This window comes from Carassius gibelio, chromosome A2 (assembly GCF_023724105.1).
Source record: "Carassius gibelio isolate Cgi1373 ecotype wild population from Czech Republic chromosome A2, carGib1.2-hapl.c, whole genome shotgun sequence".
NCBI classification, from domain to species: domain Eukaryota; kingdom Metazoa; phylum Chordata; class Actinopteri; order Cypriniformes; family Cyprinidae; genus Carassius; species Carassius gibelio.
Genome location: NC_068372.1, coordinates 31,446,331 through 31,470,331, shown reverse-complemented (window position 1 = coordinate 31,470,331; position 24,001 = coordinate 31,446,331). Strand labels below are relative to the sequence as shown.

Genomic DNA, 24,001 nt, shown 5'->3' with positions numbered 1-24,001 from the left:
AACCACACGAGGGTGAGTAATTAATGATGGAATTTTCATTTTTGGGTGAACTATCTCTTTAATTCTTAAAAATAAAAAAATAATTACTTAAAAATATAAGTAGAAAATTTTTTTTTATTATTTTTCTATGACGTTCTAGACCTAGAAACCATGCTTTTGAGATTTCCTCATATTCACATGACCTTTAGATCCCTGAGTATCATATGTTTTTAAAACAGTATGTTGAGTTAAAAATAGCTTTCCAAACGGTTAAAAACGCGTCTTGAGACTTGCTCATTCGGTTTTTGAACACGCCTTTTGTGAATGGCCTCTTACAAACACATTCAGCTGCGCTCAGAGGAACCAGAAACAGCCTAATTATACTTCCTCGAAACTGATTAGTTAACTACAGTGGTTGTTCAGGCATCCTACAACTAGTAGATTTAGAAAATATGTGGTTCGGCACATTCCTCGACCGCTCCAGTCTAATGTCTTCTGTTTTCAGGAACACGTCTTCTGTTTCTGACATTAAGCGCAAATTATGTTTCAGCCATTTATTCGCGGATTCTCTGATGAGAAACGCAGTGAGCGTGAAACACCTGCTTTTGTGCTGAAATAATGAGGGGGGACACATAAGGGGAAGCCTGGAACTCCTATTAGACGCGAACATAATTGAGGCAACATCTGGAGTTTTGAGGTAAACATCAAAGACGTGGTGACAGGTCAAGGCTATTTTTCTGTTTTCTGGATGTGCATGCAACGTTGTCAGGGAAATCAAATCTGAAATAGTGGGGGACCACACCTTCTCCTCCAGGGCAGCCATTCTCTCCTTCAGGTGCAGCTGCAGTCTCTCGTTGGACTCTGACAGAAGCTTGTCCACCGTGTCAGAGAGACGCTTGTTGTGTTCGTCATTCATCCGCTCCCTCTGCCTGGCCTGGGGGGAGGGAGTGAAAAAGAGAGGGAACAGTCATGGACAGAGAAAGATGGAGTATATACTTGACTAACAGTGAAAAAAAGATTTGTGGCGTTGATGAGAGATTATGCTGTGTGATTTCAGGCATATCCAAGAATAACACTTCTATAACACTATTTATTTATACATATATATGTATTTTTATGTGAATGTTTAAAAAAACTAAATTGGTTTAAGAAGCACCAGATTAGTTTTTATTGTTATTTTTACCTGTATTTGAAATATACTAATTTACAATATTTAAAATATAATTAAACATTTTAAAATCAACATAGATTTTGAAACATTTTTTGAAAAGATTGAAAAAAAAAATTCTACATATTAACTTTTTACTGGTTCCAGATGTTATCTCCTTTAGAAATTCTTAATGTAATTTTTTTTTTATCAAACAAAAACATATATTTACTCTTATATCAAAATCAATGTCTCAGCATTTGCATTTAAATTTTGGAGTAATCCTATTTTTAATGTGCTAAAAGTCCTTGCACACCGAGTCCGAAATTCTCATCTCAAATTTTTGCACATTAAAAAACAAATACAACCTCCCGTTGTCAGTCAGTCATGTTTCATTGGCCATAAATTATTTTTGAATCGGGTTAAAATGTCTGGGGGGGGGGGGGTGTTCGTATCTGTAGCAAGCAGAGGTATTTGTGCGTAATTAATTTTTAGGGTGACAAATGCAAATTTCGGACTCAGTGTGGAAGGATCTTTACACTAAAAGCCCATTCAAAGTGAAACTACTTCACTACATTTGAGAGTCACATGCTGAACAAACTGAAAAAAGAGAGGATGAGTCACCCTCTGTAGCTCCTGATTTTTCTCTTCAAGTTGTGCCTCCAACTGTCTCAGTCTCTCCTCAAAGTTACCATGACGCTCCTCCGCCTTAACAACAGAGCAAGGACAAAATGTGTATTAACATTAGTTTGGACCTGTTCTCAATTTGAAAGGAGTTAATAGCACACACAGCACGTCAAACAGATATGAACCTGACAGCACACACCTTGTTGAGTGCCGCCACCCTCTGGGCGAGCTGAGCCTCGATCTCGGGCAGCGTCTCGGCCCTCTGGAGGGTTTGCTGCAGCTTCTGTTTAGCATCGTCTAGACGCTCCTGAAGCTGCCTGTTCTTCTCTTCACTCTGAGTGACACAACAATGAGGCCAAACAATACAGAACACCATAATGAACACACTCTCTTCAGGAAAAATAGTGCTTTGTTTTGGATGGAGACCTGGTGAAAACACAGTGGGACTTCTTTTTGTTAGAAACAAACCATGAGAAAATAATAAAGAAATAAAATTTTGAACAAAAATCTGGCAAACAACAGTTTAGTGATTGCATTATCTATAACCAGAGATTATTTCGTTATGTATGAACAGCAAAGACATATGTGACGTAAAACCAACACGTCCGGACATATCATCACGAAGCTTGGAAACAGATTCTAAATTCTTGTAGTCACAATTACAGACCTCACCCCACAGGCCTTTAAAACATCAAAATAAATTCAGTTAGATTTAAATGCCAATAGCAATTTAGGTGCAGTAATACTGTCATGTGGTTCCTTTAGCTAAGAATGTGTAAATCTGCAGAGCATCTCTATTTACTATAAATACATCTCCTACTGCGAGATCTGTTTAGCTTAAAGATCTGACGGGAAAAGGCTTTGTGCAAATATACAAATCAGCTTTAATCAGATAAAAAAAAGAAAGAAAAAAGGTAGAAAATTAATTTCAGGAAACATTCGTCTGTGATAATAAAATAAAATACGTTTTTTGATATCAGAATATTAATCAGTTTGCATGTGCCCATTTATAACCATTACATTTTAAAAGCCTTCACAAGTTTTTATGAAAGAAATTAATACTTTTTTATTTAGTAAGGATGAATTAAATTGAAGGGGACAGTAAATACTTTTTCATTAGTTGAAAATAAAGTTTGTTCTTCCTATTTATCAACAAATCCTGAAAAAAATGTAGCATGGTTTTCACAAAAATATTAAGCAATACAACTGTCTTTAACATTAATTTAAATAATAAAATAAAAAACTTGGCCCCATAAATATATTCAAATAGAAAACTAAAAAAAGTTATTTTAAATTGAAATAATAATTTGGTCATACATATTTTTATACAGACCTTTGGTCAAATAAATTTAGCTTTGGTGAGCAAAAGAGCTTTTATTTAATAACCATTTAAAAATCTTACCAACCCACAACATTTGAATGTTATTTCAAATTATATTTAATGTAAACCTTTAAATTAAAATCATTGAATTCAGAGTTAATCTAAATATATTTAATAGATTTATGAAAAAACATCATAGTTTGATGTTGTGGTTAGCAACAAGGCTATTTGTTGACCATTAATCTGAATACTGGAGGGGCCAACAGTGGCTCTCTATGGTGGTTATAGCCCAATATACCTTGAGATGTTCAAATGTGAAGGATTTCTTGAAAATTCATTGAAAAGAAAGAAAAGTCTTGAAATGTTTTTAGATGAAACACTAAATCTTCAGGCACAAGTGGCGCCATACCCTGAGAATAACCCCCAGAGACTCCTGCCGATGAACACGCTGTTAAATGATCCTTCAATAGTTACACCTTTCATGTGTGTCTGTACATGATTTTTCTTTTGTACCTGTCTGTATAAAGACTCTTTGCTGGCAAGCTCGTTCTCCAGCTTGTCTTTGATGTCATGGAGAGAGGTTGCCTCCCTCTGGGCGCTGAGGTACCTACAGACAGAAACACACACGGTGAGGATCTGCAGGGCGCTTGACAAACCAAAACTGCGACTCTATCTGTGTGTCATTCAGAAGTGCGACAAAACAGCTGTGAGATCTGGTCTAGTTTACCTGCGTTCCAAGGTGGTGATTCTTTCCTCCATGTCCTCTCTTTGACACAGCGCCTGAGGTTGAGGGGGTGGAGAAATTTGAGATAAAAGACAGAAAGCGTCAAAAAGAATCAAAGACAACAACATATGGCTAACTGATTGCAGAGGCACAAACGCACACTAAACGATCACAATCAGACCATTCGGTAACATTATTACAGTCGGGCGTCTGTCTAGACAGCACCGTAACTGTTTACTTCAAATGGAGCTGACTATAAACAGTTACTGCGAAACCAAAAGAGCTGTATTTAATATTACATAATTGCTATGAGGGAGGAAGAAAAAAGGCAACGAAAGACGAGTGTAGCGCAAAGAACGAAAGGCAAAGTGTCTTGGGAAATGAGGAAAACACCCTTCACTCGCCATTATCAAGATTTTACTTTATGACAGTGGAAGCAGATCATAAGCAAAAATCTGCTCAAGGCATCCAACGTAAATAGGACGCCAAGCCAGCACGGAAGCTGCCGGCAATTCCGGAAAATTCCATAAGTAGCGAGTCTGTGACATGAAACGGGCGCCGCTGCCAAATTGGCAAGTCTTTGTGTTACCGCAGGAGAATACAGCGTGCTTCTGTACTGTTATACAGAAAACTAGACTTCTTCCGTGAGGAATGTCAGGTAGACAGCTGATTATTTTGTCGGCAGTATGACTGATCTCGCTCTGGCTGACAGGCACACCCATCAACAACTGGAGCACTTTACCGGCAATTAATCACTGCATCGTGGCAGGAAACCCGTCTAAATGGGAAGGGAGGCGGGATGACAGCAAAACCATGGTTGCGTGATATAGGGCTCTTGATTTTGTTTTGGAGCACTCTCAATGAGAACTTAACCTCTGACCCACCTCTTTCACGTCCCTCTGAAGCTTCTGATTGGCTTCCTCAGATTTAGCTAATTCCCTCCTGGCGGTAGTCAGCTGCTCCTCGATCTCTCCAACCTGCGCATGGGAGACAAGGCTCAGACGTTAGCATGTGCGCACGAACGCATGCAAACACAAAAACCAGCCAATGTAACTTGGATGCATTCCAGTAGCAGTTTCTCCCTCTGTCCTTTCTTTTTTTTTTTTTACATTTGGGAATGCTGCGTCCATCCACCAGAGGGCAGAATCTGAGACAGTCTTTCGCTCAGCATCTCCTCTCATTCTGTATCTCTATGGCAACCATAGGAATGCCAGACTAACTGGAACCTTCTCATCCAGAAAGTGTGAGTGCTTTGAGTGTTTCATACTGTAGGTCTTCTCCCACCCCGTCTGTCCCGTATTTCATTCCTGTGTCTGTGAACATTATATACGTATCATACACAAACACGTATAAGCTCTGTTTCAAAACCCAACTTGTTTCTAAGACAGTATTCTAACCATCATGAAACCTCATATGTCACTGATTTGGACACTGTCAATACCTTGTGTGTGTGTGTCTTGCAGCTTTGCAACGACATGAGGATGAGTAATTAATGACAGAATTTTCATTTTTGGCTTAACTAACCCTTTAAACAAGCTGCTAATTTGCTGCTTATTAATAGTTAGGTAAGGTAGTTTTTAAGTTCAGGTATAGAGTACGATTAAGGTATCTAAAATAGTCATGCAGAATAAGGGATTTTAGTACTTAATAACTTACAGTATTTCATAAGAACTAATAAAAGGCTAGTATGCTAGTAATATGCATGCTAATAAGCAGTATTTAATAGTGAGAACTGGGCCTTAAAATAAAGTGTTACCACAAAAATATTAAGAAGCAACTGCTATCAACACTGATAGCGATAGTTTCTTGAGCACCATTTGTGCATATTATAATGAGTAAGTTCACATGGACATCAGTAATCTAATTACCGTATTTTCCAGACTATAAGTCACACTTTTTTTCATAGTTTGCCTGGTCCTGCGACTTATAGTCAGGTGCGACTTATTTATCAAAATTAATTTGACATGAACTGAGAGAAATGAACCAAGAGAAACGAACCAATAGAAAATATTACCGTCTCCAGCCACGAGAGGGCGCTCTATGCTGCTCGGTAATCCTGTAGCCTACACTGAAGACATAGAGCGCCCTCTCGCGCCTGTAGATGGTAATGTTTTCTCTTGGTTCTTGGTTCTAAATAAATGCGACTTATAGTCCGATGCGACTTATATATGTTTTTTTCTTCATCATGACGTATTTTTGGACTGATGCGACTTATACTCAGGTGCGACTTATAGTCCGAAAAATACGGTAATGACCCTATTCTGAATAAGACCATATTATGATTAAGGTGTTTACACGAGTTGCTTTTAGAATATTCCTTTCATGTTCCTGTTTTATATATTATAGTACATAGTTTGATTAATGGCACACATTTTACTCCCCAAAATGATGCCATCCGACGTAGTTTGGTTATAGTACCATATACAGTTTTAGGTGTTTTATTTTTAACTTCAAGTGCAGTTAATTATTTTTCATGCAATACATGCAAACAGGTGTAGCCCTATGGGAATTTTGGATATTTCCTAAAATCATTATTTTTATTTTGTTTATTTTCTTTAAAATGTAAATTTCATGATGTTAAAAATGTATAAATAATGTTTGTGTGTGTTAAAACATTGAGTTAATTAAAATGTATATACCCGGAAAAAAAAGATCCAATCAGCAATCGGGGTGAGAGGTCGCGAGGTGGAGGAAGAAAGAGATCGGGGAAAGAAGATTGGGGAAGAGGAGTGAGAATCGCGCTGTGACTGTCACGTTAGAAATTTGGTAAAACACCAAGTTAATGTTTGTGATAGTACATGTACTTGTAGACTGCACGAAGAGTGAGTTACAGACATTTTTATAGAAGTTTACAGTGTGTAAGCGTGAAGTTTATGGTTTTGCGGAACTCGGTCAGAGTTTTCCACGAGGAGAAAGAGTGAACTGCTAGTCAGAACGATTTAGTTATAAGGACTTTGCCAGCGAGTAGCCTGCTCGGTTGCCTTTTTGTGCATCGTCTGAAAAAATGCACTCATCTCCAGAACCATTCCCTGCATAGCTGTCGGACGACGTCTTCAATCACCAGCATCGCAAGCATCGCGTTGCCGCGGCGTGAATGACGACACGCCTGTCAGCGCTACAACAGCAGTGAGTTTTTTTTTCTGCGCCACAGCGCGAAGCGGCCATTGTGTTTAAGGTCTCCCCGCTCCCAAGCCACACTTCAGGCCTGCAACGTGTCCTCCTATGACTGTTGGGGTATTCATTTTATCTCATTGAGTGGCCATTTAGTCATTTTGCCGGCTTTGTTTTAATTTTGGGGTTATTTAATTGTGTTTCATTTGAATTGCACTTGATATTTGAACTGTATATATTATGTACATATTTTATTTTTCCAGTAAATAGTTCAAACGAATTTCTGTTGAAGATTTGCATTACATTGGGTTTATGACATTTATAATTTTGATACTTGAGGCAAGATATTGAGTTTATAATAGACTGGTTTAAAGTGAAAGTATTTAACACTACTGATTAAGATAAGTGATCTGTGAATTGACGTTTATTTCACTTACATTATTGATAGCCATTTAAAACGGGTGGAATATTAATGAAACTATAAAAGTTTGTTAATTTAACCCAGCATTTGAGAAACCTACATACAATTAGTGTTTTACCTTAATTTGGATATAAAGACATTGCATCACCACTTTGCATTAGTTAAGTTGCATAAATTAGAAGCTGCTATTAAGGTAAACAGTAACAAGTGATAATTAGGGAATTACATTTAGTGCATTAATTAATTTAGAGAGAGATTTTTTGATAAATAGGAATTCGGGGAGCGTACTCCACAATAATAGCTAGACATGCTAGGGGGCGCTACATAAAATGGGGGCTCGTCCGGGATCAATAATTAATGCAATCAACTAATTTGTAATTTGATGCTAATAGCGTTAGCTGTTAAATTGTTGAGAGTTTCTTAAGTAAATTTTCATAAGATACTTAATACGCTAAATTAAGGTAATATCTGTTGACAATTAGCTTGGATTTTATTTATTAGCTATTTAAAAAAATAAAATAAAAAATAAGTCAAATAGTTTAAGCTAAAAAACCCAAAAGAAAATGGAGGCTAAGTGTAGCACTGCAGAATTAGTTCAAGAGCTCAAAGACTGGTGCAGAAGAGAAGAGCTGGATGATGCACATTCCCTCATGGTACTGATTCCAGAAGACGTTGCAAATGCCCAGATTGAAGAAGCTCTAGGAACTATCAAAGCCTTAGGGCGAGTGCGAGTAAGAGGACGGACTGTTAGTCTGAAGCTGGATAGCCACAGGGTGCTATGCGAGTGTAAAGAGACAGTGGACCCCACCAAAGTCCCTCCTGAATTGTTGCCAGAGGGCAAGATGAAAAAATGGATGATTGTTATTGCTTCTGAAAGTCATAATCCGTCGACTCCGTTTAAGAGTCTGTTCGAAGAACCTCCTGAGAGTGGCTCAGCAGAGTCTATTATTCGTGCGGTGGGTGATTTGTTGACTAAGATGGGGACACCATCAGGTGACAACAGTAGTTACCGTCGTCTGAGAGTGTTCTCCGGTACCTTGCCAACTCCAGTTGGAGAAGAGTCTCTTGAGCATTGGTTAGAACATGCACGTCTGATGGTCGAGGAGAGCGAGTGTTCCACTAAGGAGAAACGACGACGTATCATGGAAAGTCTGAAAGGTCCTGCGCTAGCTGTTGTAAAGGCTGTGCGGACTGCTGATCCAGAGGTTAGTCCTGCTCTGTGTTTAGAAGCCCTTGAGAGTGCTTTTGGGTCTGCTGAGACCGGCGAAGACCTGTATTTTGCCTTTAGATTGCTACAGCAGCAACCAAAGGAAAAGTTGTCTGACTTTCTTAGGCGCATAGAGTTGTCATTGACCAAGGTAGTTCGTCGCGGAGGTCTCCCTACAAGCCGTGCTGACCGTGCTCGAGTGGAGCAGCTGCTGAGAGGTGCTATTCACTCCGATATGATGCTTGTCCAGCTCAAACTCAGGGAGAGGAAGGAAAATCCTCCATCATTCTTGGAACTGCTGAGTGAGATCAGAAGTGAAGAAGAGTACGAGTCATCAAGGACGAAGCTGAACACCTCTGTTCAGAGAGTTCACACAAACCCTGCTACAGACAATAGACAGGATGATGTTGAGCGTTTGAGAACAGAAATTCAAGAACTCAAGTCGATGTTCACTGCCATGAGTACTGTGCCTAACAAGGTAGGAGCAGATAGCAAAGGACCTGTGTTAATGACAAAGATGCACACTCCAGAGATAGGTAGTGATAGTGAGGTAGCTGTTTTAAGAAAACAAGTGAAAAACTTGCAAAAGCAAATGACAAGCCATAAGCTAAAAGTCTCTGAATCCCCTACTTCAGTTCTTCGAGTAGAGCCATCAAGACAAACCCATAGTGAAAATAGAAAGCAACCATCTAACGACTCGGATGGGAACTTTTGTTATCGCTGTGGTGAAAACGGCCATTACTCTGCCAAATGCCAGAATGCTGAGAATCAGGCCAAAGTTATTCGAAAGCTGATACACGCTCTAAAGAAAGCTAAACAGGGTGATCTATCTTCTCAAGCATCAGGTGATTGTCACACCGTGTGCTCAGCTAAGAAAAGCGAAGTAACCACCCTTGAAAGAGGCATTCCTCCAGGATTGATCGGGCCCTGTTCCATCATCCCAGTGAAGATAAATGGCCAGCACTGTGATGCACTTCTGGATAGTGGCTCTCAAATCACAATTATCTTCGAGCCCTGGTATGAGCACCACTTACCTGATGTCCCAATCCAGCCAGTGTCAGGGTTGGCAATATGGGGTTTAAGCGAAACCAGTTACCCCTACCTGGGATATGTCGTAGTGGAGATGGAATTTCCAGAGAAGGTTACCGGGGCAAAAGAGACACTTTCCGTCCTTGCTCTGATTTGCCCAAGTTCAAAAAGTCCTGAAAAGACCCCTGTGATCCTAGGAACAAATGCAAACCTGTTCCAGAGACTGTCTATGCTCTGCAAGGAGACCACAGGAGTGGACATTGCACAGACCCTTGGCATAAAGGCAAAGAACTCCATTTGTCACACAGACAAACCAACAACTGAGGGTGAAGAGGATGAAGTTGCATGTGTGAAGTGGATGGGTCCAGGCTCACTAACCTTACCTCCTGGTGGTGAATGCTGCGCCATCTGTGAAGTGGAGTTGAAGAGGCCTCTGGGTAAAGACATGTTAATGGTTGAGGCATCACCCACCGCTCCATTACCATCCGGAGTACTGCTGCAGCCTATGGTCGTGCATGGTACTGCAGTGGATGATCACCTCACTATCCTTATCCAGAATGAGTCAATGAAAGACACCGTCATTCCAGTTGGAACTGTCTTAGGCCAGCTGTGTCACGTTGATCCAGTCATTCCATCTCTGAAAGTTGAAACTGAGGCCGCGACTGTACCAGAGTTAGACCCGCAACTGATCCAGTTTGGCGACTCGCCCATACCATTACAATGGAAAGCACGACTCCGTCAAAAGTTATGTAAGCGAGCAAACGTATTCTCATTGTCTGAATGGGATGTTGGCCTGGCAAAGGATGTGGAACACCATATCAGGATGACCGATGCAAAGCCATTCAGAGAACGTTCAAGACGTTTAGCTCCTGCAGATATTGACGATGTTCGTCAGCACTTGCAAGAGTTGTTAAAGGCTGGTATAATTAAGGAGTCACGTAGCCAATATGCATCACCAATTGTGATTGCCAGAAAAAAGACTGGGCGTATCAGAATGTGTGTTGACTATAGGACCCTTAATAGGCGGACAATTCCAGATCAGTACACGACTCCTCGCATAGACGATGCGTTGGATTGTTTAACTGGGAGCAAATGGTTTTCTGTCCTTGATTTACGTAGTGGCTACTACCAGATCGCCATGGCGGAGGAGGACAAAGAAAAAACCGCCTTCATTTGTCCCCTTGGATTTTTTCAATTTGAAAGGATGCCCCAAGGCATAACTGGAGCGCCTGCGACGTTCCAAAGACTTATGGAGAAAGCTGTCGGCGATATGAATCTCCTTCAGGTGTTAGTTTATTTGGATGATCTCATAGTCTTTGGACGTTCTTTAGAAGAACACGAAGAACGCCTCATGCGAGTGTTAGATAGGCTTGAAGAGGTAGGGCTAAAACTCTCCCTTGACAAGTGTCAATTTTGTCAACCCAGGGTTAAGTATGTGGGTCACATAGTGTCCGCTGATGGTGTTGCTACTGACCCTGAAAAGCTAGAGGCAGTCGCTAGGTGGCCTATGCCCACAGACCTTAAGTCATTGCGGTCTTTTCTAGGTTTCTGTGGGTATTATCGACGCTTTATAGCAAACTACTCTGTGATTGTTAGGCCCCTCACTGAACTGACAAAGGGTTATGCACCCACCCAGCGTGGAAGGAAGCAAACCCCAGACAAGACCAAGACATATTTTAAAGACTCAGAACCATTCAGTGACCGATGGGATCAGTCCTGCACGGATGCATTCAATCGTATCATTCAGTGTCTGCTCAATGCACCGGTACTGGCATTTGCTGATGCCAATAAGCCATATGTTCTACACACTGATGCAAGTTTCAAAGGGCTTGGTGCCGTACTGTATCAGGAACATCCAGAAGGGTTAAGACCGGTGGCGTTTGCCAGCAGAAAGTTGAGCTCTTCTGAACAGCGATACCCTGTACATCAGCTAGAGTTCCTTGCGTTGAAATGGGCTGTCGTGGATAAATTTCATGACTACCTTTATGGAGTCAAGTTCACTGTATGCACCGACAATAACCCGCTGACTTACGTACTTACAACGGCCAAACTCAACGCGACAGGTCATCGTTGGCTTGCAGCCCTGGCCACTTATGACTTCGAAGTAAAATATAGGCCTGGAAAAGCAAACATTGACGCTGACTTGCTGTCTCGCAACTTACCTGAAGACGGTGAGTGGGATGACATGTCTCAGAATGAAGTGAAGTCCATATGCCGGCGGTTGGAAGTGGCTGTATCTCCAAATTCGTCCCCCAGATATGTGGAACAATTAGGAGCTTCGCCAGCCTGTATACCGGACGTGTATTCATTTCCGTCTCAGTTACACCTCAGCTCACTGGAACAACTATCAAAAGCTGACTTGATGACTGCCCAGAAGAGGGATACTGTGATCAGACGGGTGATTGAGGCATTGAAACAGGGAGTTTGGCCTAGCAACAAAGACTTAGACCCAGAGATGCTACTGATGAAGAGGGAAGTTGGCAGACTTGTGAGAAGAGATGGACTTCTGTACAGAGCAAGCAAGAAAGATGCAGAGGAGGCATTACAGCTTGTGCTGCCTGCTGAGTTCAGAGAAGCCGTGTTGCACTCTCTTCATGATGACATGGGCCATTTAGGTGTGGAGAGGGTAACGCAACTCCTAAGAGCAAGATTCTACTGGCCCAAAATGGCTCATGATGCAGAGGAGTATGTGAGGAATTGTGGACTGTGCATTACTTGTAAAACACCTGCCAAGAAAGCTGCCTCTCTACACCAAATCACCAGTAGTGGTCCTATGGACCTTGTGTGTATTGACTTTTTGTCAATGGAGCCCGATTCCAGGGGCATTAGTAACATCCTGGTTGTGACCGATCACTATACCAGATATGCACAGGCCTTTCCTGCAAAGAATCAGAAAGCCCTGACAGTAGCTAAGATCCTAGTTGAAAAGTTTTTCATTCACTATGGCCTACCTGTTAGGATTCATTCTGATCAGGGAAGAGATTTTGAGTCGAGACTGATAAGAGAACTGCTGACAACTTTGGGCATACGGAAATCACGAACGACTCCGTATCACACTCAAGGGGACCCCCAGCCGGAGCGGTTCAACCGTACGCTGCTCTCTATGTTGGCTACATTAGGGCAAGAGAAGAAGAGATCCTGGAGTCAGCATGTAGCTTCATTAGTGCATGCGTACAACAGCACAAAAAGTGATGCAACGGGATACTCTCCGTACTACTTAATGTTCGGTAGGGAAGCTAGACTGCCTGTAGACCTGTGCTTTGAAACTTCAAAAGATGGAACTCAGGAGAGGAATCATTTTCAGTATGTTGAAAGCCTGAAACAGGACCTGAACAGAGCCTATCAACTGGCTAGTCAAGCTGCTGACAAGACTCACTTGAGGAACAAGAGAGCATATGATCAAAAGGTCCGTTTTCAAAACATACAGGGAGGAGATCGTGTTCTTCTAAAGAATCTCGGTCTAAAAGGGAAACACAAGCTGGACAGCCGATGGAGTTCCATACCCCATGTAGTGGTAGGAAAGATGCCAAACTTACCTGTATTCCGTGTGAGACCTGAGGGAGGCAGAGGCGGAATAAGAACCATCCATCGTGACCACATATTACCTATTGGGCAATCTGTGAGGATCCCAGTGGAGCAAGCCTGTGAGGAAACCACTGTGATACCCAGAACACGTTCAACTCGAAAAAAACAAAGACCACCGATAATGAGGCAAAGAGAAGTCTCAGAGATGACTGATTCCTCATCTGATGTGGAGTGTGACCATAACAGTATACCATACCGGGATTATGTGGAACGTCTACTGAAGAGGATAGAAGTGTCTGATGGAGTCTCAGATTGTTCACCGTGTGAAGACGCTATAGAACCAAATTCTGTGCAGTCAGCAGAAGAATTAGAGTCCAACATAGAATATGACGAAGAAGATCAAGCAGTGACAGAGGCAGATTCGTATGATTCAGGAACAGACCTGGATGCTGGGCGAAATTCTGTCTGTGCACCTAAAGAAAAACTGAGCTCTAAAACAAAAGTTAATAGTGTACCTGGACCAAGATTAACTGAGAAGAGACAAATAAAACCAGTATTGAGACTTACATATGATGAACCTGGAAAGTCAAGTGAGCAACCACTTACCATAGTTCACCGAGGAATAATTATTAAACTAGGAAAACATTAGGTTTCCATGTAGATCATAATTAGGAGCTCATAGTAAAAAAAAAAAAAAAAAAGGTTAATTAGTCTACATAGTGGAATGTAGGGATTTTGTTTTATGTCTAATGAGGACATTTAGACATTTAGTAAGGGGAGGATGTAGCCCTATGGGAATTTTGGATATTTCCTAAAATCATTATTTTTATTTTGTTTATTTTCTTTAAAATGTAAATTTCATGATGTTAAAAATGTATAAATAATGTTTGTGTGTGTTAAAACATTGAGTTAATTAAAATGTATATACCCGGAAAAAAAGATCCAATCAGCAATCGGGGTGAGAGGTCGCGAGGTGGAGGAAGAAAGAGATCGGGGAAAGAAGATTGGGGAAGAGGAGTGAGAATCGCGCTGTGACTGTCACGTTAGAAATTTGGTAAAACACCAAGTTAATGTTTGTGATAGTACATGTACTTGTAGACTGCACGAAGAGTGAGTTACAGACATTTTTATAGAAGTTTACAGTGTGTAAGCGTGAAGTTTATGGTTTTGCGGAACTCGGTCAGAGTTTTCCACGAGGAGAAAGAGTGAACTGCTAGTCAGAACGATTTAGTTATAAGGACTTTGCCAGCGAGTAGCCTGCTCGGTTGCCTTTTTGTGCATCGTCTGAAAAAATGCACTCATCTCCAGAACCATTCCCTGCATAGCTGTCGGACGACGTCTTCAATCACCAGCATCGCAAGCATCGCGTTGCCGCGGCGTGAATGACGACACGCCTGTCAGCGCTACAACAGCAGTGAGTTTTTTTTTCTGCGCCACAGCGCGAAGCGGCCATTGTGTTTAAGGTCTCCCCGCTCCCAAGCCACACTTCAGGCCTGCAACGTGTCCTCCTATGACTGTTGGGGTATTCATTTTATCTCATTGAGTGGCCATTTAGTCATTTTGCCGGCTTTGTTTTAATTTTGGGGTTATTTAATTGTGTTTCATTTGAATTGCACTTGATATTTGAACTGTATATATTATGTACATATTTTATTTTTCCAGTAAATAGTTCAAACGAATTTCTGTTGAAGATTTGCATTACATTGGGTTTATGACATTTATAATTTTGATACTTGAGGCAAGATATTGAGTTTATAATAGACTGGTTTAAAGTGAAAGTATTTAACACTACTGATTAAGATAAGTGATCTGTGAATTGACGTTTATTTCACTTACATTATTGATAGCCATTTAAAACGGGTGGAATATTAATGAAACTATAAAAGTTTGTTAATTTAACCCAGCATTTGAGAAACCTACATACAATTAGTGTTTTACCTTAATTTGGATATAAAGACATTGCATCACCACTTTGCATTAGTTAAGTTGCATAAATTAGAAGCTGCTATTAAGGTAAACAGTAACAAGTGATAATTAGGGAATTACATTTAGTGCATTAATTAATTTAGAGAGAGATTTTTTGATAAATAGGAATTCGGGGAGCGTACTCCACAATAATAGCTAGACATGCTAGGGGGCGCTACACAGGCAATGCCAGATACAAATTCTCCAGGAACAGGCCTCCTCTGCCCTTTCATTCGACAACATATAATTAATGCCCCCGCGACAAACTCTGAGGTACTGGATGAGAGTACAAAGTAAGGAATGGTGGGATAGAACTGTGTTAATGGAATTTGATGATGCAGAATGAAAAAAACAACAACTTGCATGTCTCGGAGCGCATTTGTAAGAGCCATGGGTAAAACTCTTTTGAACGGTTGACCACTGCTGTGTGTATCCTGTCGCAAAATGTGGCAGTAGGCAGTATATTACAATAGGTGTGTACTTGTCTATACTGTACTTTGACAATGTGACTAAAATAGGAATACTCTACACCTCAATTCAATTTGTGTTTACTTCAAGTATGACTTTAGCTGGATTAAGGAAATCAGAAATATCTATTTACATGGTAGATTCTAAGTCAGAGTACTGTCCTAATCGTGTTAATATCAGACTATTGTTGTCCATGTAAACATACTGAATTATTTCTGAAAGACAACATGACACTGAAGACCAGAGTAATGATGCTGAAAATTCAGCTTTGCATCACAGAAATTACTTTTAAAATATATTAAAGTAGAAAACATTTCAAATAACTATTATTTTAACATTTCAGAATATTAATGTTATTACATTATACAGTATTTATACATTTTTTTTATTATTTTATTTTGTTTTTGTTTGAGTGTGTAATTCTTTTAAAATGCAGTCATGGTGAGCATGACTTCTATCAAAAATCAGCATTGTCTTCTCTTCCGTGTCTGTTGTGAGAGAGAGTTCAAATCAAATCAGTCTGGATATCCGGTTCGCGAAAGAATCATTCAGTTCACCAAATCGAACTGAATCGTTTTAAACGGTTCGCATCTCTAATACGCATTAATCCACAAATGACTTATGTTAACTTTTTTAATATGGCTGAAACTCCCTCTGAGTTAAAAAAAAAAACAATATCCCGGAGTAATGCATACACTCCAACAGTACAATGACTGAACTCCTGTGAAGAGAGAACTGAAGATGAACCCCGAGCCGAGCCAGATAACGAACAATAGACTGACTCGTTCACGAGTGAAGAACCGGTTGCATCGGTGTTCGGATCAACAGTAGTTCTTTCGGACAGTTCGATTCAATAAACCGGTTGAAGAAAACGGTTCACCATTTCTTTTGCGCTCGACGTAATGGCGTCATTTGCGATGATTGCCCTTGATTCAAGCCTTCGGTTTACCCGCGCTCATAACACTAGCACAGAATCAGTTCAGAATCAGTCACCAAAAGAATCAGTTCAGTTCAGACGCTCTGTGTGTCGGTCTGCTTCACGCTGAATCACACATGCGCAGTATAATCAGCTCCTCGGTTCACGAATCGGACGCGTCTGACAGAAACGGTTCTTGACTCGTGAATGAGTCAATCTTTTGTTCGTTATCTGGCTCGGCTCGGTGTTCATCTTCAGTTCTCTCTTCACAGCAGTTCAGTCAGTGTACTGTTGGAGTACATGCATTACTCCGGGATATTGGTTTGTTTTAACTCAGAGGGAGTGTCAGACACATTAAACAAGTTAACAGCTTAAGTCATTTGTGGATTAATGCGTATTAGAGATGCGAACCGTTTAAAATGATTCAGTTCGATTTGGTGAACTGAATGATTCGTTCGCGAACCGGATTTCCAGACTGCTTTGATTTGAACTCTCTCTCACACAGACACGGAAGAGAAGACAATGCTGAATAAAGTCGTCGTTTTTGCTATTTTTGGACCAAAATGTATTTTCGATGCTTCAAAAAATTCCAACGGACCCTCTGATGTCACATGGACTACTTTGATGATGTTTTTCTTACCTTTCTGGACATGGACAGTAGACCGTACACACAGCTTCAATGGAGGGACTGAGAGCTCTCGGATTAAATCTAAAATATCTTAAACTGTGTCCCGAAGATGAACGGAGGTCTTACGGATTTGAAACAACATGAGGGTAAGTTATTAATTACATAATTTTGCTATCTGGGTGAAGTAACCCTTTAAATAATTTAATAATTAAAATAAAATAATAGGCACGTTCCTGCAGAGTTTAGCTCCAACCCAAATTAAGCACAGCTGAATCGGAAAATCAAGGGTTTTCAGTATTCCTAGAAACTTCCAGACCAATATGTTGGGGAAGGTTGGACACCCCTGTATTATTGGTCTGCATTTTCTCTTTGGCTAGAATGCGGCTTTCTTTTGAATCAACTTGCCTTGTTGAGAGTGTGCCAACGATTCCTTAAAATGCCTGCTCTACAGGCAGCAGTGCAACACTAACCTGTCTGCACATGAGTGCCAGTCTTTCTTTTAACTGTGAAAGCTCTCCTCTCTGTCTCTCGATCTCTCCCTCTCTCTGTCTGTCAATCTCGCCATCATCCAAGATGGAGGAGGGGCCATTCGGGAGACGCTGTGTGAAAAACAGAGGAACATGAGAAAAAAGATTCAAAAGATTCAAAACAATATCCAATTAGTTCTGACTCACCTCCTTTCCATTGTCCAAACCCCGCTCTCTCCTTTTAATCTGATCCCGTAAAGACAGAACCTAAGTATAGCGAACAAATCTAAGCATTCAAGGCCAGTGTGCCACGTACAGAGAGAAAAGGAGGTACAAAATACATCGCAAAAGTATGATTTTCACCTCATTTGTGGACGCTTCCAGCTCTTCTTCTAGAACAGAAACTCTCTCTAAAGCCACACGCAATCTCTCACGCACCTGAGGAAGAGAAGAACAATAGACAATGAATCAACAGGGAGAACCTGTCCAAAAAAATTACACCAAGTCATTTCTGTAGATGTCTGACTGTTTAAACACTGATATCAGCGTTAAAGTGTCCCTATTATGGATTTTTGAAAATTGCCTTTCATGCAGTGGGAAACACAGCTCTAAGTGAATGAAAACATCCTTCAAAATTGTAAATCTGAAAGTGCACCGTGTATAAAGTTATTGTCTCTTAAATGAAAGAGTCCACTCTAAATCATTAAAACAAGTCGTTTTTAAAACGAATCCAAAGCCGTTTCATGTTAAAGGGGTCATATGATGCTCTTTTAAAAGATCATTATTTTGTGTATTTGGTGTAACAGAATATGTTGACATGATTTATTTTTTCAAAAAACATATCATTTTTCAAATACTGTACATTATTTTAGGTCTTCTATGCCCCGCCTCTCTCAAACATGTAGTTTTCTACAAAGTCCCTCCTTCCAATAAGCATACTCTGCTCTGATTGGCCAACTGACCCAGTGCATTGTGATTGGCCGATCACGGCAAGCACTCCTCGGAAATCTACTTCAAGGTCAAATAAAGTGGTTTTGCTTTTGTCTAGATTCACACAGCATCTCCCTGACATGGCTTCTTCAACACTAACTGTGGTTACTGTAACCATGGCTTCTTTCATTGCGTGAATATTTGGGTGGCATTACGCAAATATTTCCACATAGTGACATAGACATGTGGGGGCGTGTTTGAATGAGCTGTTTTAATGGGGCGTGGCAGAGTCTTAATTTTATAAAGAATATCTCTTTGGTTTTGCTACTTTACAGATCTTCTTTATGCACCAAGAGCTTGCAACACTCCAAAGAGAAAGGAGAAATTGAAACAGCATCATATGATCCCTTTAACGTCAACATGATACATTAGCATATTGCCTGCTCACTTTTTGGTCTTTTCGCATTGGTCTGGATGAAAATGCAGTTTATTGTTTTCCACTATGGTGCCGCTTTTGGAGCGATAAAAATTTGCGGTTTCCACAATAACGCTATACACAAAGCAGCACTGTGCTCACAAACACTGCTTTATCAGGCGTAACAAGCATGATGAAATTAAAATGAGACCAATCACCACAGATTAGGAGCTTGGAAAAATTAATCGTTGAGCGAATTATTTGGGAGTCATTGAGCAATTAAGGTAATAATAAATGCATATTATAAGACAATTAAAGTGTTTGTTGACCTTGCATGCATGTCAACCTGTTGTTGGGGACTCCCAAAACCAAACTGTGAACCTTGCATTACCCATAATAGGGGCACTTTAAAAAAATATGAGAAGGTTTCCTGCATCATTGATAGCTGTGCCTTAAAACAGAATGAATAGGTTATGTTTTTTCTTGGTTTTTAATGGACCAAATGAAACTACTTTTGCACCAGAGAAATAATGGCTTAGATTTTGTTATTTCCCTTCACACAATCAACTGTATTGCTTTTGAAGACTTTAAATACAGCACATGAGTCATATGGGCTACTTATGTCATATTTTGATGGTGCTTTTTGTCATTTTTGCAGCTTTAGGCCAAGTTTTTTTAGTTTTTTTTTTTTTATTATGAGTAGGACTAAGCAGCACAACACAACGAAAACAGAAATCAAATAACAGCTGTGCTCGGAAAACTTCACATATTTGGATTCATCATCATGCTGACAGTGTAGGACAGGAGAGAGTAGTTGCTGGGGCTGCTGACCTTTTCGTCCAGGGCTTTATGGTGTTCGAATAGGGACTTGAGGGCCTTGAGCACCTCCACCTCGCTGGAGACTCCAGCAGGAGACTGAGCCTGCCTCTTCACCACAGTCATCCTCAGAGAGCGCTCATGACGAGACACCAGACACTCCAGGTGCTCCAGCAGCAGCTAGACGGCACAGGAAAGAAACAGAGAAAGTAAGAATGTAAACAGGGAGATATTTCCCAGAGAAGGACCGACTCCCAGAGATTATTCTTAGGAGAAGTGTTCAGGGTAATGCGAGTTACATAATCAAATTACTTTTTTAAGTAACTAGTAAAGTAACACATTACTTTTTAATTCATTTTCAAATAAGTAACACCAGTTACTTTGCTTCCCATGTCTTGACTGACAGCTCTCGTGTTGCCATGTTGAGAGAATCGCAGAGGCGTTGTGTGTGCTGTGTGAACATGATGTTACTGTAGCTCTAGACTAAACATTGACATCTATTTACTCATCTCACCTGCAAAAAAAGACATTGTTTCTCAAAATGAATAAAAACAGTCAAATGCAAACTCAGAATAAATATTTTACAAACCTGCAATAATTAAATATGTTAAATAAGACAAATATAATTTATGTATGTAATCCCATTCTATTCTTTGCTACTACTGACCTTTGATGATCCAATTCAACCATATACTAAGCAAAAATGGCACATTTGTGTCATGGCACTTTTTTGTTATTGCTGGATAGTGTTGAACTTTCTTCTCCTCGGTCATATTCTTCGTGCAATTTGTTTGAGCTGCTTCCTCTACTGTACAGACATTCATTTATATTTCCTTCAGCCTGAGGTGTATTTAATTCATTTTTGTTGTGAAAGGGCTTTTGCATTTGTAAAATAAGACTTTTTTTTAATTAAAAACAAAAAAGCAACAAACTTCCCAGATTTAAAAACTAAAAAAAACAAAAAACATAACGCATTACTTTCCATAGAAAAGTAGCTAAGTAATGTAATTAGTTACTTTTTTAGGAAGTAATGCAATATTGTAAAGTATTATATTTTAAAAGTAACTTTCCCCAACACTGCTTAGGAGAGTATTATTATTATTATTTAAAAAAAAAGTCTCAAACTACAAAAACTGAATATTTTCACCATTATTCCAAAGAAAAATAGTCAGTTCATTGGACACAATAGTAATATAAATCAATGTAAGCTGGAATGAAACAAAGAAATGAAAATTTTTATTTGATGCATTTAAGGGTTAGTAACTAGCTTAAGAAAACATTTATGTCACTGGACTTCTGACTCTAGTTACTGAGACAAAGCCCTTGTGAAAAAGTCTATATACAGTATGTAGTAATGGATATGGTGCGGAGTGGGATATCGCACCTCAGCCAAAAAATTGCATTAAATACAAACACCCTAAATACAAAACCACAAACACAGGCAGGGGATATAAAGAGGATGTGATGTCTGTTTCACACGCACAGATTATGGTTATGGAGTTACTGACCCGTGTATTGTTCCTCTCCGCCTTGAGCTCAGCAATCTCCTCTTCTCTCTCCAGCAGCTGCTCCCGACATACATTCAGCTCTTTGGTCAACACCGCAAACTCCTGCTCACACACACAAACACACACAACAGAAAATCAGCTCTGTTTTGATCTTTACAGGCTCCTAACAATCAACACAAATAAACTGATGAGTTTGTAGTGGTCAGCCTGAAATATATTTACGGATCGCTCAAACCACACACACATATAACACAGAAATAAACACATACACCTCATATGTGTGTCCATCGTGCAGTCTGGGCTTCAGACAGCCTGCCTACGAACCACCCACAGACTCACTGACTGTCTGAGACACACTGCATACACACAACTGAAACACACACTTCCTCAGTCTGGCAAGCTCTAATCTGATTGGCTGACTACAGTCTGTCTGTAAAGTTGTGTTTAAATTGCAGACTGATACGAGAAGTTTAGTTGTTTTGAAGATGAAATAATCACTAGATTTGCCTATAGGATTGAAAAAAAGTGAAAGTTAAAAAATAAAGAAAGATAGGAATGATATCAAAAGATACTACAAATATATATGTTTACCAGGGCTGATATTGTTGACTAAGACTATCACAAATTTTGTAGATGAAATTAAGCTAATATATATATGCTGACAAACATTTAATCATGATTTGCTTTGACTATATTGAACAATTTCTTCTCTTCTGGGTTATGAATTGAAGGTCTTAGTGGTTTGGAATGACATGAGGGTGGGTAATTAATGACAGAATTTGCATTTTTGGGTGAAATATATGTATATGTAGTGCTGTCAAATGATAAATCATGATTAATCGCATACAACATAAAAGTTTTTGTTTACATTATATATGTGTGTGTACTGTGTATATTTATTATGTATATAAATACACACACACATATATATTTCAGTAAAATATATTGTGTTTATATATTAAATACATTTATTTATAATATCAATTATATGAATATAAATATAGACAATTAAATGCATTTAAATACTTTCAAAATATATACTGTATGTGTGTGTCTTTATATATACATAAATATACACAGAACACACACACACATATTGTTTTATTAATTACTCACCCTCATTTCGTTCCAAACCACTAAGTCAATTCATAACCCAGAAGAGAAGTAATTGTTGAATATAGTCATTATTTTTGTTTTCTTTGCACATAAAAATGATTCTCGTAGCTTCATAAAATTATGGTTGAACCACTGATGTCACATGGACTGTTTTAATGATGTCTTTACTTCCTTTTTGGGTCTTGAATGTGGTAGTTGTACTGCTGTTTATGCATAGTCAGAAAGCTCACGGATTTCATCAAAAATATCTTCAGTTGTGTTCTGGCGAAAATAAATGAATGTGTTACAGGTTTGGAATGACACGAGGGTGAGGAATTAATGACAGCATTTTCATTTTTGGGTGAACTATCCCTTTAACCACACAACAATGATCCATGAATAACATGCTGCAATTCAGCACAGTTCAGCAGTAGTTTTGGGCAGTGAGATATGAATGGGAGTTAGATGTGAACATTAGTGAATAACATTTACATTACATTTACCTTTTGTCATTTAGCAGACGCTTTTATCCAAAGCAACTTACAAATGAGGACAATGCAAGCAATCAAAATCAATAAAAGAGCAATAATACACAAGTGCTATAACAAGTCACAGTTAGCTTAAACACAGTACACATAGCAAGAGCTTTTAAATAATATAATAAATAAAAAGAAAACCGATAGAACACAAAAAGATTTGAAAGCTAGTTGGATTTTTATTTTTTATTTTTAATTTTTAGTATTGGAATAGTGAGTGCTAAAGTTAGAGGGCCAAATAGAGATGAAAGAGATGTGTTTTATGCAGATTCTGCTCGGATTGAGTTAGGGAGGTCATTCCACCAGGAGAGAACAGTACATTTAAAAGTCTGTAAAAGAGACTTTGTGCTTCTTTAGGATGGCACCATCAAGCGACGTTCACTTGCAGAACATACGTCTTAAGTAACAAATTTAGGTAAAGGGGTGCAGAGCCAGTGGTGGTTTTGTAGGCAAACATCAATTCCTTGAATTTTATGTGAGCAGCTACTGGTAGCCAGTGCAAACTGATAAACAGAGGTGTGACCTGTATTCTTTTCGGCTCATTAAAAATTAATCGTGCTCCCCCATTCTGGATTAATTGTAAAGGTTTGATAGAACTGTCAGGAAGACCTGTCAAGAAAGCATTGCAATAGTCCAGCCTGGACAGAACAAGAGCTTGAACTGGAGTTGTGAAGCATGTTCGGAAAGAAAAGGCTTGATCTTCTTGATGTTGAATAAAGCAGATCTGCAGGACCAGACAGTTTCAGCAATGTGATCTGAGAAAGTGAGCTTATAACTCAAAGACTTCTAGCTGTTTTTGAAGGAGTTATGGTTGATGTGCCTAACTTTTTAAAATCATGTTACTTTTTTCCACTGAATAACTGAATATTTTTTTTTTACTAAAACATACAGAATCAGAATTGTCAGTCTTATAAAATAACAAAATTAATCATGTTTAATAATTTAACACATCAACACTCCCAGTTTATTCATTAAAAATGTTTGAAACAAGCAGCGTTCTCATCATTCCAGCTAAAAATACTAGAGGTGGGGGGGGGGGGCCTTGTTCAACCACTGGTTTTGACATTTGACACCACATTTTTAATCTATAAATCTCATTTATTAGTATAAATAAAATCCAGACAGGATGCTTAAAAGTAGGGGAATACACAGAGAATTGAATGATC

The 24,001-nt window shown here is 39.3% G+C and overlaps 1 protein-coding gene across 1 annotated transcript; it reads right to left on the bottom strand.

Moving 5' to 3' along the window:
• Nucleotides 1–292: 292 nt before the first annotated feature.
• Nucleotides 293–21,328, bottom strand: LOC127939068 (liprin-alpha-3-like). Its single transcript, XM_052536071.1, has 11 exons — nucleotides 21,205–21,328; nucleotides 19,712–19,876; nucleotides 17,899–17,973; nucleotides 17,743–17,802; nucleotides 17,539–17,667; nucleotides 4,683–4,775; nucleotides 3,802–3,854; nucleotides 3,588–3,681; nucleotides 1,953–2,087; nucleotides 1,751–1,834; nucleotides 293–913 (listed from the first exon to the last, which is right to left on the bottom strand). Exons 2-11 carry the CDS (start codon nucleotides 19,820–19,822, stop codon nucleotides 386–388), a joined length of 1,362 nt encoding a protein of 453 aa, XP_052392031.1. The 5' UTR covers nucleotides 19,823–19,876; nucleotides 21,205–21,328; the 3' UTR covers nucleotides 293–385.
• Nucleotides 21,329–24,001: the final 2,673 nt, after the last annotated feature.